Source organism: Strigops habroptila, chromosome 1, assembly GCF_004027225.2.
Source record: "Strigops habroptila isolate Jane chromosome 1, bStrHab1.2.pri, whole genome shotgun sequence".
In the NCBI taxonomy this organism is placed as follows: Eukaryota; Metazoa; Chordata; class Aves; order Psittaciformes; family Psittacidae; genus Strigops; species Strigops habroptila.
Window position 1 is genome coordinate 97,088,470 of NC_044277.2, and position 14,931 is coordinate 97,103,400.

At 62.4% G+C, this 14,931-nt stretch overlaps 1 protein-coding gene across 7 annotated transcripts; it reads left to right on the plus strand.

The window, feature by feature from the left end:
• The first annotated feature begins 4,103 nt into the window (after nucleotides 1-4,103).
• LOC115610919 (gastrula zinc finger protein XlCGF57.1-like) lies at nucleotides 4,104-14,487 on the plus strand. 7 transcript variants are annotated; one of them, XM_030493041.1, is made up of 7 exons: nucleotides 8,726-8,769; nucleotides 10,036-10,134; nucleotides 10,453-10,569; nucleotides 10,715-10,819; nucleotides 11,118-11,210; nucleotides 12,092-12,178; nucleotides 12,342-14,487. In XM_030493041.1, the coding sequence occupies exons 2-7, from the start codon at nucleotides 10,056-10,058 to the stop codon at nucleotides 13,730-13,732; spliced, it is 1,872 nt and encodes a 623-aa protein (XP_030348901.1). In that variant the 5' UTR covers nucleotides 8,726-8,769; nucleotides 10,036-10,055; the 3' UTR covers nucleotides 13,733-14,487. The 7 variants fall into 7 exon arrangements, with proteins under 7 accessions (XP_030348942.1, XP_030348935.1, XP_030348901.1 ...); XM_030493050.1 differs by having other exon boundaries at nucleotides 8,727-8,769; nucleotides 10,033-10,134; XM_030493075.1 differs by lacking the exon at nucleotides 12,092-12,178 and having other exon boundaries at nucleotides 8,723-8,769; nucleotides 10,033-10,134.
• Nucleotides 14,488-14,931: the final 444 nt, after the last annotated feature.

Genomic DNA, 14,931 nt, shown 5'->3' on the forward strand with positions numbered 1-14,931 from the left:
CAGCTCCTCCACTCGCATCCGCAGCTCCTCTATTTCACAGCACAGAACCACGTCCCCGCTGGAAGATCAGTCCAGCTCAAGCCTCGGGCTCTGAGCCTGCCCCTTCTCTCTCCCCTTTGGGTGCCAAAGGACCTGCAGAGCCTCCTGGTTGCATCTCTGCAGCTTCTGGAAAGAACCTGTGCACTCCAGGCTGCCTCCAGCCTGCTCCTGTCCCCGTCGTCAGCTTCCCCAGGGTATCTGCACCCTGGTGTCAGCACCTCCGTCCTGTATGCTGGATGTGTGCTTGCTCTTAGTCCTGTTGTTTGTCACTAACGGAGTCCTTTATGTCAGCTGTGGTGACTGGATTGTTTTACCGATGGAGTGTAGCTGGTTGTCTCTGAGAGCAAAAGGCGCTCTGTGGTTCCCAGGGGATGCCGCCAGGCTTCAAGTTCAACAGAGCCTTCCTTCCCTTGGCTTTGTCCATGCTGTTTTGGTAAAGCAGTGCTTACGGCCGGGGAAGCTCCGCCAAGGATTTCATAGGGAAATTTCTTTGTATGCAAATGAGATGGAGGTTGAACCTTCATCAGCCTCTGGCCGCTGTGACACCCTGTGTCACCCAGGGGTTTTCATAGTCTTAGAATCACAGAATGGTTTGGGTTGGAAAGGACCTTAAAGCTCATCCAGTTCCACCCCCTGCCACAGGCAGGGACACCTTCCACTAGGCCAGGTTGCTCCAAGCCCCGTCCAACCTGGCCTTGAACACTGCCAGGGATGGGGCAGCCACAGCTTCTCTGGGCAACCTGTGCCAGGGCCTCACCACCCTCACAGGGAAGAACTTCTGCCTCAGATCCCATCTAAATCTCCCCTCTGTCAGTTTAAAGCCATTCCCCCTTGTCCTGTCCCTACCTGCCCTTGTCAAAAGCCCCTCTCCAGCTTTCTTGTGGGCCCCTTTAGGCACTGGAAGCTGCTCTAAGCTGTCTCCAGAGCCCTCTCTTCCCCAGGCTGAACAAGCCCAGCTCTCTCAGCCTGTCTCCATAGCAGAGGAGCTCCAGCCCTCGGAGCACCTCTGTGGCATCCTCTGGACCAGATCCCCTCCTCCCTGTGCTCCCACCCCAGTGCTGAAGCCCCATTGCTGTGGCAGGGACAGCACGCAAGGACTGGCTGCAGCAGGAAGATGAAGCCTGCGGCTCCCAGTTCCTCCTCTCAGGACAGAGATAATCACGTCCCTCGCAGGGATGTGGTGAGCCTGTGCCTGCTTCACGTGGGTACTAGCGAGGGAAAAGAGGAGGCAGTGTCACAACCAGCAACAAAAATAGATCAACTGGATGAAAAATGGCTCAGCTGTTTGAAAACGCTTTGTCGGGTATTTTTGGCCAAGGATCACGCTTTCCCGCCTCCCTCTGTGAGATCTCAATTGACCTTTCTGTAATTAGTGTTCCCCAGAAGATGAAGCTTAATTAGGTGAGTAGCAACAAGGGGATGCAGGGCACATCTTGGTGGGATGCCGTGGAGCGTAGAATTGCATGGGCACACCACCTCCTCCTACTTGGGGTCACGGCTCTTACATCGGGAGACTTCCCTGCTGGGAAGCCCCAGTGGATATTGTTCCCAGGATGAGCAGTGCTGCACAGAGAAATAGCGTTGGTGCTCCCAGCATCTCTGAACCAGCTGCTTCAGTAATTGGATTTCCTTGGGAAAGCTGGAAGTGGCTGCAGGAAGGCAGCTCCCCCCTGGGTCGGGGCCTATCCCCAGTGAACGGAGTGCTGCCAGGGAACGCTTGTGATGTAACCAGGGACTCTGCCACCTACCTCAATGCCACTATCCAGCTTTCATCCCTCTAGGAATGCTGAACCTTTCCAAACCTGTCCCACCGACCTCCCCGAGATGGGGCTCTCTTTCCAGCCAGCACCAGCCCGGTGATGGTCTGATTTTTCAGTGTATGCCCCTTTCCAAACATCACCCCATGCTCGAAGAGCCTGTGGGTCCTTCTGGGTGACCAGCACAGCTCAGAATGGCTCCACAGACACCGGGGCTGCGCCATGGGGCAAACGGCCTCCAGTGCTTCCCTTCGGTGCAGCCATCACCATCACTTCTATCTCTAAGCAAGTGCAGACCCAGGAATCTGTGTCTTTAAGGGCAGTAAGCAGAGGATGATAGACACTCATCAGTGCCTTAACACCCCCCACCCCAACTCCCTCCAGCTCTGGGCTGATGCCAGAAAAATAATTGGGAAATGTCTCCCCGCCTCAGGAATTCATTCCGAACGGTAAAGGAAGAAGAAAGTGAGTTTTGGCCTTTTCATGGGATTCAGAGCCGTGAAGCACAAATGAGTGCTGACGTCCGCAAGACCCCCCCTTCACGGCCCTGCGCTCCCCGGCGCCCCCAAAGGGGGCCGGCGCTCGGCCTGGATCCCAGCACCGACCCACGTGTGAGCCCGGCACGTTGCGGGAGGGCGGCGGCACAACTAGGGCATCCCAAAAAAGCCACCCGGGGCTGCAGCAGCGGGTGTCACACCCGGAGGCGACCCAGAAACTGGCGGGAGGGGAAGTGTCTGTGTGACAACTGGCACAAACCCCCAGCGGCCGCCCCGAGCGCTGGCCTGGAAACGCTCCTCCTGCGCTGCGGCAGTGCAGAGCACCACCAGCATCTCCTGTCCGACACCCCCTGGAGCGTTCGGGAGTCACCGGCACATCAGAATCGTTATGGTTGGAAGGGGCCTCTGGAGATCACCCAGTTCAAGGCAGGGCCACCTACAACACGTTACACAGGAATGTGTCCAGGTGGGTTTGGAACGTCTGAAGACTCCACAACCCCCCTGGGCAGCCTGTTCCAGTGCTCTGCCACTCTCAGTGCACAGAAGTTCTTCCTCATGTTGAAGTGAAACTTCTTGTGTTTTAGTTTATGGCCATTGCTGCTTGTCCTGTCGCTGGGCACCACTGAAAAGAGTCTGGCACCATCCTCCTGGCACCCGCCTCTGAGATATTTATAGGCATTAAAGAGGTCCCCTCTCAGTCTCTCGGACTCCAGATGTGGCCTCACTAGGGCCGAGAGATGGGGGGACACCTGCACAGCCTCCTTCTTGATATCATACACACGTGTGAATGTCCTCAGCGTGTCTCTTGGTGCTTCTGGATGCTGGGTCTTGGATTCCTCGTGCCCCAATACACTGAGGCAGCCCAGGCTGTGCCCACGCCACTCTCCCCAAGGCACAGCCCAGTGTCTGTGGAGGCATTTGCAGAGCACTGGTCACCCAGATGGATCTGTGGGCTCCTCCAGGGGACACGGCGATGGCCCAGAAGGACGTTCCCTCTGATTCCCTCCTAATACTCTGAAAAATCAGACTGTCACCAGGCTCGTGCCAGCTGAGAGAAGTCAATCTCCGGGAGGTCGGTGGGACAGGGTGGGAAAGGTCCAACATTGCCCTGGCAAGGCACAAGCAGACGCTTCTCCCAGGACACCCTGCTGGATGCTCATTCCCTCCCAGAATGTGCCAGTGGATGCTTATTCCCTTCTGGGACACGCCAGTGGATGCTCATTCCCAGTACAACCTGCCTGGTACGGATCTTAGCTGCCAATGCAGCGGCTGGGCTGGAATTCCCCCGGGGAGCACTGGAGGGGTGTCCCTGCCTGAGGCTGGCGCACCCAGCATGGGGCAGAGGAGCAGACACCAAACCTCATTCTACCCAGGGAAGTTCCCACCTGCAGTTCCCCCTGGATTCAGGCTTGTGTTTATGGGCTTGAGGGCTGCCCCGTGTCCCCAGCCAGGGCATGGCAGGCTGGGGGGGACCCGGCAAACTGCATGTGAGGGCATAGGGAGGGCAGGGAGAGCTGGTGGCCACCGCCACGGGTGGTGGCAATGGGGGGAGGGAGTCGCGGCTGGGAGCCCTCGGGCCCTGCTTGTTCCCCACTGTCCCCCCAGTGTCACCAACCGCACGAGGGGCCCGGGGCTGTTGCCCCCTGGGGCTCCCCATGCCCGGGGGTGATGCTCCCGGTGCCCGGGACCGATGCTACCGGTGCCCGGGACCGATGCTCCAGTGCTCCCCACCACCGGTGCCGACGCTCCGCCCCTCCCCGCCGCCCGCCCGCCCATCGCAGCCCTGGTCCCGCCCTCGCCATCTCCTTCCGGGCCCGCTCCAGCCGCCGTCGCGGCGCTGGGGCTAGGGCTGGGGCCGGGGCCCTTCCGGGGAGCGGCGTCCGCCCGGGTAGAGATGCAGCGGGTAAGGCCGGGCCGGGTACCCCGGGGCGGGGGGATGACCCGGTCCCATTCCTGGACCCGTTCCTGGTCCCGGCGGCAGTTCCCGCCCGTGGCTTCCGTTATCCCTGGGGCCGGAAGGGAGGAGCAGGCTGGGGGGGGGAGGTGTGTGCGACGAGTCCCGGTGCTGCTGCGGGACCCCCCTCCGCCCGTCTCGTTCTCAGGGTGCGGTGGCCTTCGAGGACGTGGCCGTGCACTTCTCTCCCGAGGAGTGGGGGCAGCTGGCGCGGTGGCAGCGGCAGCTCTACTGGGAGGTGATGCTGGACAACCGGGACCTGGTTGCCAGCCTGGGTAAGGATGAGTCCTGCACGGAGCTCATGGGGCCCGGGGGCTGAGCTGGGGCTCCGGAGGCTTGGCTGGGGTCCACAGCCAGGTCACAGCCCAACCTGCCGAGCCTGTCCCGTCCCCAGTGTGTGAGGAGTTAATGGCTCCAGGTACCCTGCCCCTGCTGCTCCACATCCTGGTGCACCCCAGTTTGCTGCCACAGCTGGCACTGGCACCAGCAGCCCCCCTGGCCCTGCTGCTCTTGCAGCCGGCAGCCCCCTGGCACAGCCCTGGTGATGGTGACAGTTGCACTCCTGGGGTGGCTTGGGGGCCACTGAGGGTTCTCTCTTCTGCACAGTCTCAGAGTCCAAGTTTGTCTGCAAAATGGAGGCTGAGGAGGAGTCGTATGTGGGGGACCCCTGCAGCAGAGGGAACAGTGGAGCTCCTGACACCTCTGGAACCTGTAAGTGGCTGTGGGGACACTGGCATGGCTGGGGCACTGGGCTGGGAAGTTGGTGCTGATTTAATAAGTTGGGGTGAGGCAGCCACCGAGGTGACCCCCTGCCAGGTGTCCTTCCTGGTCAGGGCATCCTGCCTTGGCCCTCTGGCTCAGTTGCCCCATACGTATTGCGGGGGATGCTGCGGCAGGCAGGGGGCTGGTGCCATGGGGACTGTGCTGGGGGTGTCCCCCTGACGTGACCCCCTGTTCCCAACAGCTGCCTGGGATGTGGCTGCTGGGGAGGAGCTGTCTGAGGAAGACAACCAGGGATGCTGGGTCCCGTGCACGGCGCAAGCCAGGGCGGCCAAGGTGTGGTACCCACCGCTCTGCTCCAGCTTGTGTAACGCAGAGACCTGGGACGGAGCCTCTCCCCGGGGGCTGCTAGGGGGCGAGGGGGTGCCGGTGTCTGGGGCCCTTCTCATCTGTGGCATCTGTGGGCAGAGCTTTGAGGACGAGGCCCGGCTGCACGCACACCAGGGCGAGCACCTGCGCCCGGCACCCTCCTACCAGTGCACGGCCTGCGGCAAAGCTTTCCGCCACCACCGCAACCTCCTGACGCACAAGAAGCACCGGGGCCGGCACCGGCACGTCTGCACCGAGTGCGGCAGCACCTTCTGCTTGAAAGGCGACCTGCTGCGGCACCGGGCGAGCCACGGCGGCGAGAGCAGCTACTGCTGCCCGCTGTGCGGGGACAGCTTCCGCCACAAGCGCGAGCTGCAGGCGCACCGCAAGGAGCACGGCGCCGGCGACGCCTGCCACAAGTGCCCCGAGTGCAAGAAGCGCTTCGAGGACGAGGCCAGCCTGAGCCAGCACCGGGCGGCACACAGCGAGGAGCAGCCATTCCGCTGCGGGCGCTGCGGGCGCAGCTTCAGCTGGAAGGAGAGCCTCATCATCCACCAGCGCAGCCACGCGCAGGAGCGCTCCCACAAGTGCCCCGTCTGCGGCCGCAGCTTCAGCCGCAGCGGGAACCTGCTGGCGCACCAGCGCGTGCACACGGGCGAGCGGCCCTTCGCCTGCGCCCAGTGCGACAAGTCCTTCTGCAACAAGGCCAACCTCATCACCCACAAGAGGCTGCACCGCCGCTACCGGACCTTCACCTGCTCCCAGTGCCGCCTGAGCTTCAGCTCCAAGAGCAAGCTGCTGCGGCACCAGCGGGAGCATGCGGAGCATGCCAGGAGCCAGGATGCCAGGAGCCTCAGTGCAGAGGACAACCCGGTCGGCTGCCAGCAGTAGCTGTGGCTGCTATGGAGCACAGGAAGGGGTTTATCCCCACGTGGAGAGACCAGAGGAGCCTAATCCTGCCTCCAGGACCTGACTTTGGTGGTGCAAAGTGCCTTCTCCCCGGTGCACATCCAGGATTTTTGATCCCTGTGCTCCACACCCCTGTGGACATTGGAAAATCCCTCCAGGGCACCTCATTTTCCCTTCAGGCCTTGCAATATCTCTCCAGAGCACTTCCCAGTTCTCCCAGTCCCACCAGTGCCCTGCCCCTGTGTGCAGAGTATCTCCTTGTCTGAATTTAAAGCAGAAGTGAGCGATATGAGTGTGGGGTCTGGTCTCTTGTGGCAGCACAGAAGGGCCAAGGTCGTGGTGGCAGCTCATGGCCAAAGCCCTTCACTTTTCCTATTGCTCTCCTCCTCAGAGTGGGGCTGGGGACTTGGGGGGCCAAACACCACCAGACCCTTTGCCAAAACCTGCCATGGTTCCAAGGCTCTCGAGGGCGAGGATATCGCCTGTGTTCAGAAGGTGGCTGTGCTGCAGTCCATGGTTCTAGTGCCGGGATCACTGGCTGAAAGGGGAGGAGGTGGGGGGGCCAGCAGGTTAGTGAACACCTAGCGTAGAGTGTCATGGATCCCCCCATTAGCACTCGGCGCCTTTGCTGGTTGTGCCCCAGGTTTTGGGGTGCAGCTCTGTTCTGAGGGGTGGGGGGTGATGTGCTGTGCTTCCCCTGTGGCCCCTGGGCTGGAAGCAGATTGCAGCGGTTGTTGCTGGAGGCTCTGGCTCTTGTGTGTGGCTCACCCTGCTCCCCCTCACTGGCTCAGCTGGTGGCCATCGCTGCTTGGAAAGTGTCTACCCTGTGCTGCAACTGCCCTATAGAATTATCACAGAACCATAGAATGGTTTGGGTTGGAATGGACCTTAAGGCTCATCGAGTTCCAGCCCCCTGCCACAGGCAGGGACACCTTCCGCTAGAGCAGGTTGCTCCAAGCCCCGTCCAACCTGGCCTTGAACACTGCCAGGGATGGGGCAGCCACAGCTTCTCTGGGCAACCTGTGCCAGGGCCTCACCACCCTCACAGGGAAGAACTTCTGCCTCACATCTCATCTAAATCTCCCCTCTGTCAGTTTAAAGCCATTCCCCCTTGTCCTGTCCTACCTGCCCTTGTCAAAAGCCCATGGCAAGTCAACAGTGGCAATGGGGGCTGCAATCCCTAAGGTCCCTGGTTTGGTTTACCCCCATGTTGTGGCCATGAAGAACATCCCAGCAGTAAAAGCTGCCTTTCCAGAAAGCAGGTTTCCCAAACTGACACATTGTGCGGCCCCATTGTCCCATTGCTTGTCTGGGTGGGCACCCCTGGCCTTGTGAGCCCCAGCGTGGGGACCGTGGCTGGGTCTGGGGCGCTGGGGTGCCAGTGACCCCGAGCACAGGCTGCTGGGCCAGCAGCTCTTCCCTTGGTTTGTGGCCATCAGCCCTTCCCTTGGGCACTGCTGCCACTGGCTCCCCAGTCTCAGGTAAGCATCTGTGCGTCCTAAGTCCTGGAGCACCACGGCGTCCACAATTCCTTGTAGGTTAATGAATCCCTTTGTCAGGAATGAAAATGGAGGGACAGCAGGGGGGGAACAGCAACTCTTGGGTGGCCTCGGGCTGGGGGTGCTGGCAGTGGGGGGTTGCCCTCACCCTCTTCCACCTCCTTGCCTTCCTCCCCTGGTGCAGCACTGGCTGCCAGCCCAGCCTTGCCCAGGCATTGCTCAGGGAATGTGGATGCATCCATTCTCAAGGGCTGATGGATGAGGTGCAGTTGGATTGGATGGTCGGTGGAGGTCCCCTTAGGCTGGAATTTTCACTTCCCTTTCCCCTTTCACCTTTCTGTTTACCTTTGCCTTTTCCTTTTCTCTCCCTTTCCCTTCCCTTTCCAATTCGGGATAACATCACTCTGCCCCTCTCCCATCCCCTCCCTGCTCTTCCACACATCTGGGGCTGATGGCTGAGGCTGTGCAGGTGGAGCAGGGAGGGAAATAAACATGTCTGTGTGGGATTGGTGCTGCCGTTCCTGGTACCGGCAGTGTGTCCCAGTGCCAAGGGCTGGGACAGCCGAGTCAAACATTGCCATCCTGCAGGGAATCCAAATCCATCTGGGAGGGGATCTGTCCTACCACATCCCCATGTCCATGTGTCCTCATGTCCCCACATCCGTGTGTCCCTGTGCCCCTTGTCCCCATGTCCCCACATCCCTGCGTTCCTCATCCTACTGCAATCCATCCCCCATGACTCCTCCATGACCCGACGTACCCAACATCCCAGTTCTATCGCCGAGCCCGGTGCCACGGTGACGGTAACAGCTCCCGCTGCCCCAACCAGCTCCGTCCTCCACTGCCCGCTCCCGCCCGGGACCCCGGAGCACCTCCCGGCTCACCGGAGTGCCCGCCCGTGACACCGGCCGGGGGGGGCGGGCCCCGGACCCGGACTACGGCTCCCGGCAGCCCGCGGGGCCGCGGCCCTTTGTCTGCCGCCCCGCGCGCCGCCGCCGCCCCGGTGCGCTCCGCGGCCATCGCCGGTGAGAGCGGGGGGGGGGGACCGGGACGGGGTGCGTGGTGCGGATGGGGGACACCGGGGCAGGAGGGGGGGACACCGTCGGGGCGACCGGGACGGCAGGGGCATCAGGGAACGGGGGGACACACACCGGGACAAGCGGGGGGCGCACCGGGACAGGCAGGGGACACTGGGATGGGAGGTGGGTACCGGGACAGGCGAGGAGGGACACCGGAGTGGGGGGCACCGGGACGGGAGGGGGCAGCGGGAAGGGGATAGTGGGGCAGGCAGCGTGTCACCGGGACAGGCGGGGACACTGGGGGGGCACCGGGACAAAGGTTGTGGACACTGGGACAGGTGGGGGGGCATCGGGATGGAGGGCACTGTGGGGGGAGCAGGGCAGGGACATACCGGGGAGGGGACACCGGGAGCAGGGAAGTCCCGTGCCGGGGGGGAAACGTGCCCCAAACCCTGTCCAATTCCCAGTGGGTGCAGTCCAGGGAGCAGGGATGGGCTTTGGGGACTGTGGCTCCAGAGGACGCACAGCCAGTGGTAGGGGGCACAGAGGGTGCAGGGCTGTGGGGGTCCAGCACCCCACAGGAGGAGCATCCTCCCCATGGCTGTGGGGATGCCCCCCAGCCCTGTATCCTGTTAGTGATGTGATGGGTGCAGAGTGACAGGTCCATGGTCCCATGGTAAGGTGCCCGCTGTGTGGCTTCAGCTGGCTTCAGCCACGCTCACCTGAAATCCCTGCCTGGAGGTGATCCTGTTCCAGGGCAGCCGGAGGAGAGGAACCCCCAGAGCAAAGCACTCCCGTTCGGAAAGGGCCGAACCCCATCAACCCCTGAGCACCCTGGTCCTGCCACCCCAGTGCTTGCAGGGATCCCTCGGCACCACCATTGCCCCGAGCAGGGTGCCCTTAGAGTGAGCAGAGCAGCCAGGCAGGAGGAGGAGGAGGAGGAGGAGGAGGAGGGCAACTTCCACCTCCCAGAGCTGGAGGGTTGCTCTGGTGGCCCCCAAGCTGGAGGGAGCCAGGGAGCAGGGACCCTGCACACCCATGCTGTTCTGGTGCCAAAGCCACAAACTGCGGCCCTGTGCTGGGGTTCACTTTGCTCCCACCTGTACCCCACCTTTGTAGCCACTGGGCTGAGAGGAGCAGCCGGGGTGGCTGTTGAGGTGATGGTGGCATGACCTGGCACCCATGCTGGAGCAGGGACCCTGGGGGCTGGCATCCTCTGGAACCCCGAGGGATGGGGGGCGCTGGCAAGAGACTCTCCAATGGCTCCAGCAGGTTCTGGTGGGACCCCGGCGATGGAGCAAGAGGAGAAGCCGTTTGGGGGGAGCACACTGGACATGAGACTCCGGGCAATGCCCGACCCCCATGGCACAGGTGAAGTGATGTCCTGCAAGTCCTGGCTGCTCTGGCACCCTGGGGACATCACAGCCCCCATGCCCTGGGATCCCTGGGGCTGAGGTGCCACTTGCACAGAGCCCAGCACGGTGCTGGTGCTGGTGATGCCGTGCCCAGCACTGGCTGCTGCCGTGGTTGTGGTCGGGTGAAGGTCCTCACTGGGCAGCCGGGAGGGATGGATGGGGTCCAGGGCTCAGCCCCCTGCTTCCCTCCATAGTGCCCCTGTGCCTGGAGGGAGTATGGAGCCCGTGGTGTCACTGGAAGCAGTGCAGTGTGATGCAGCTTTGTCTTCCTCAGGAAAGGGCTGGGATGGTGCAAAGGGCGAGATCGTGGTGAAAATAGAACCAGAGGATGAATACTACATCGGATGTCCCCAGGGCCTGGAGGCCACTGGCCCCAGTGTCCCTGGCACTGGTGAGCAGAGTGGATGGCTGGGTGAGGGCTGGGAGCTCGGCAAGAGCTGTGGCCCTGGGGATTGAGTCCCCTGTCCTGGATCAAGTACCCTGTCCCATACTGTCTGCTCCGGGTGGCACCTTCCCTCCCTTCCTCCTTTCCACAGGCATCAAGGCTGAGGTGGTCGGGAAAAGCGAGGATGAGGATGGTGCGTATGGAAGTTACAGCCCTGGCTCCCCGGGGCAGGATGTGACCCCCCTTGACACGGCCTGTGAGTGGAGTGGGGCACCCAGGGGACACAGACGGGGATGACGGGGGGTGGTGAGCTGGGCAGGGGGTACCAGTCAGGCATGTACCTGGGGAAGTCACCCCTCTTAATCCCCTCCGAGTGCTACTGGGGACATGGTGACACTGTCCTGTGCCACGCTGGGGACACGAGCCTCAATGGGTGCCCATGTGAGCCCATCCCTGCCGTTGCTGCTGGTAGCACTGCCAGCTGGGGTGTGAAGCCCATCTGCATCGCCTCTGGCCCCACCGGCACCCACCCAGCACCGCACTCTGCTCTCCAGGCGATGCCAAGCCCGAGGTCATTGTGAAGGTGGAGCTGGAGGAGCTGCACATCGGGTGTCCCCCAGGAGCTCCTGGCCAGCGCAGTGGCGCAGGTGAGCACCGGGGCAGCTCCGTGGGTCTGGCAGGATGGGGGGATGTTGGGGTGAGTGCCCTGGCTCGTTGGGCATGGAGCAGGGGAGGGCTCCTCAGCCCGGCAGAACAGGATGGGTCCTGCTGAAATGGACCTTAAAGCATCATCTGGTGATGGGTTTCTCTGCAACATCCTTGCGGCTCCCACGGGAGCTCCGAGGGTTCCTGGATGGGCCCAGAGCTTGTGGCAATGCCCTTGGTGGTGGTGAGATGCTGCATGGGAACCCCATTCCCATTGTGCGCTCCAAGTGACAGGAAGAGAAGGAAACCCCCTTCCTGAGGGGTTGCCGACCCTGGGGGTAGTGGGTGCTGCTGGTGGCTGGCATCGGCTACAGTTGCAGATGGGGTTTCCCCTTTACTTTTGCAGCTTCATTCAGCACTTTGGGTCCTGTATATCCTCACCACAAGCCTGGCTCGTGTGGTTTGTGGTGGCGGGGCTCTCCCTCAGCCGTGAGGTGGCTGTGGGCATGGGGAGGAGATGGGCAGATGGAGATGGCCCCATGGGTCCCACTGGCACCTCGTGGGTCCCACTGGCACCTCGTGGGTCTCACTGAAACCCCATGGGTCCCACCAGCACCTTCTGGGTCCCACCGCAGCCTCATGGGCTGCCCAGTGACCTTGTGTCAATGCCACCGCTGGCATTCGGTGGTCAGGGAGCAACAGTCCCTGGGACTGGGGCTGCCCCCACCACAGCTCCCACTGCACCCATAGCCCCCAAGTCCCTCTCCCAGCCACGTCCCAAACCCAGCAGAAAGCCACAGGGAGGGCCAGTGCCACCACCAGCCATCCCGGCAAGCCACTTGGTGTGTGGGCACTGCCAGAGCATCATGCTGCTCTTCCACAGGTCCAGGCAGCCAGTACACATGTGAGCATCTCCCTGGGGTCAGCCGCAGTGATGCCGCCCTGCTCATGGTGCCGGGATGGGGACAAGGTGCTGATGCGCTAATGACAGGGCCAGCGGGTTGGAGTGCTGCAGTGGCCCTGGTGCCGTGGCTGCACCGTGCCTGTGTCGATGAGCGCAGCTCTGGTGGTGCCCAAGAACGTGGCTGTGGGTCCTCACAGCAGGTAACTGCGGGGTCCCCTTCTCTTGGCAGGCACTGGCAGCGAGCGGCGTCCCAAGGAGGAGCCGGAGGAGGTGAAACCAGGGTCAGCAGAGCCGGAGCGGAGCCCAGGGGCTGCCGGGGGGGGTTCCCTGGGGCTCCAGCCCTGCGTCAGCCAGTGGACGGTGCGGCAGGCGCAGGGCGCTGTGGCTGAACTCTGGCGCAGCCCAGCAGTGCCTGGGGGGCCGCGGGTCACCCCCAAGCCGCGGGGGCTCTGCCTGGTGACGGGCACGGCTCCGGTGGTGCCGGTGAGTGGCACTGGGCAGGTCCCCCCCTCTGCCTGTGGGATGGGCAGCGCTGCGGCCCCTGGCACCGAGCTGGTGCGGCGACCCTGCAGCCACGCATCCGGGCGTCCCTTCGCCTGCAGTGAGTGCGGGAAGAGCTTCCAGCACCGGGGGAACCTCGTCACCCACCTGCGGGTACACACCGGGGAGAAGCCCTTCACCTGCACCGTCTGCGGCAAGAGCTTCAGCCAGAAGGGCGACCTGATGCGGCACCAGCGCATCCACACCGGTGAGAAGCCATTCTCCTGCACTGTCTGCGGAAAGAGCTTCTGCTCCAAGCAGACCTTCATCCTGCACCAGCGCATCCACACAGGAGAGAAGCCTTTCTCCTGCACCGACTGTGGCAAGAGCTTCAACCGCAAGGCCAACTTCCTCACCCACCAGAAGATCCACCGCGGCGAGCGCCCCTTCATCTGTGCCGAGTGCGGCAAGGGCTTCTGCGCCAAGAAGACCTTCATCCTCCACCAGAAGATCCATGTTGGTGACCGGCCCTTCGGCTGCTCTGAGTGTGGGAAGAGCTTCAGCCGCAACGGCGACCTGACACGGCACCAGCGCATCCACACGGGCGAGCGGCCCTTCGCCTGCACCGACTGTGGCAAGAGCTTCAGCCACAACGGCGAGCTCATCAAGCACCAGCGCATCCACACCGGCGAGAAGCCCTTCACCTGCACCGAGTGCGGCAAGAGCTTCAACCGCAAGGGCACCCTCATCACCCACCAGCGCATCCACACAGGCGAGCGCCCCTTCGCCTGCGCCGACTGCGGCAAGACCTTCAACCTGAAGACAACACTGATGAAGCACAAGCGCATCCACACGGGTGAGCGGCCCTTCTCCTGCCTCGAGTGTGGGAAGAGCTTCAAATACAAGGGCAACTTGCGAACGCACCACCTCACCCACACCGTGGAGCGGGTCTACCCCTGCACCGAGTGCGGCTGCGTCTTCACCCACAAGAAGGAGCTGACGGCGCACCAGCGCGGGCACGCCGAGGAGAGGATCCTCTCCCGGTGCCGCGAGGGAGAGCCCTTCAGCCCCTTCCTCCCCGCGCACCCGCTCCTCGTGCCCTGCACCCAGCGCCCCGTGCCGCTCTCCAAGTACAAGTAGGGGTTGGTGGCTGTGGGGACAGCGCGGCGTCCCACCCATGGCATGTCCCTGCCAGTGGGGTGGTGAGGAGAGGAATGAGACCGTCACCAGAGCCTTGGGCCTGCTGCAGGGCTGGCAGCACGGTGGGGTCAGTGGTTTTCCCAGCTGCCGGATGCCAGGGAGGAGGTGCTGGTTGGGGATGCTGCTGGCTTTTGGTAGCACCCTGCTCCGGCTGGGATGCAAAGCTGGTGCTCTGGCCTCACCTGATCCCCAGGTCATGGTGGGGTTTGTGTTACAGCCCAAGCCGGTGTCCCCTACATAAGAGCTGCTGCTCAGAAACATTCCAAAAGCGGATTGTGGTGGGAGAAGTGAGGCCGGGGGTCCCCGTGCCAGGTTTTCTGTCCCTGACCCTGTGTCTGGCACTGCTCCTGGCATCACCTCACCATAGCCAGGAGCAGCGGGCAGAGGGACCAAGGTCCTCCCAAAGCTCTCTTTCATTCCCCTGGGAATTCTGGGTTCCTCTCGGCATCTCCAGCCCCATCTGCTCCCCTGCAGACTCCTCTGCCCTGTGGCTCGAGGCCCTGGCATCAGTTTTCACATCTGTAAAACAGGGCAGCACCCAGTGCTGTGGCTGCCCATGGGGTGGTGGGGGGTTAACCCCTTCCTGGCTGTGCGAGGGTGAGTGAGGGGCTGGGGGTGGCTGCTGGACACACGTATTTATAGCTCCTTCTTTTTTATTTCCCACCTAATCTAGAAACTAATAAAAAGTGGAAACCAACGTTTTGCATTATGGGTGAGGAGAAGCTCCCCATGGCCCGGCTGCAGTGTGCGCTTGTGCCTAGAAACCAACCGTATCCTGGGCTGCATCACCAGCAGCGTGACCAGCAGGTCGAGAGAGGGGATTCTCTCCCTCTGCTCCGCTCTGGTGAGACTCCTCCTGCTCTGGAGCCCCAACATAAAAAGGACGTGGAGCTGTTGGAGTGAGTCCAGAGGAGGCCAAGAAGATCCTCTGAGAGCTGGAGCACCTCTGCTATGGAGACAGGCTGAGAGAGCTGGGCTTGTTCAGCCTGGAGAAGAGAAGGCTCTGGGGACACCTTAGAGCAGCTCCAGTGCCTGAAGGGGCTGACAAGAAATCTGGAGAGGGGCTTTTGACAAGGGCAGGTAGGGACGGGACAAGGGGGAATGGCTTTAAACTGACAGAGGGGAGATTTAGATGAGAT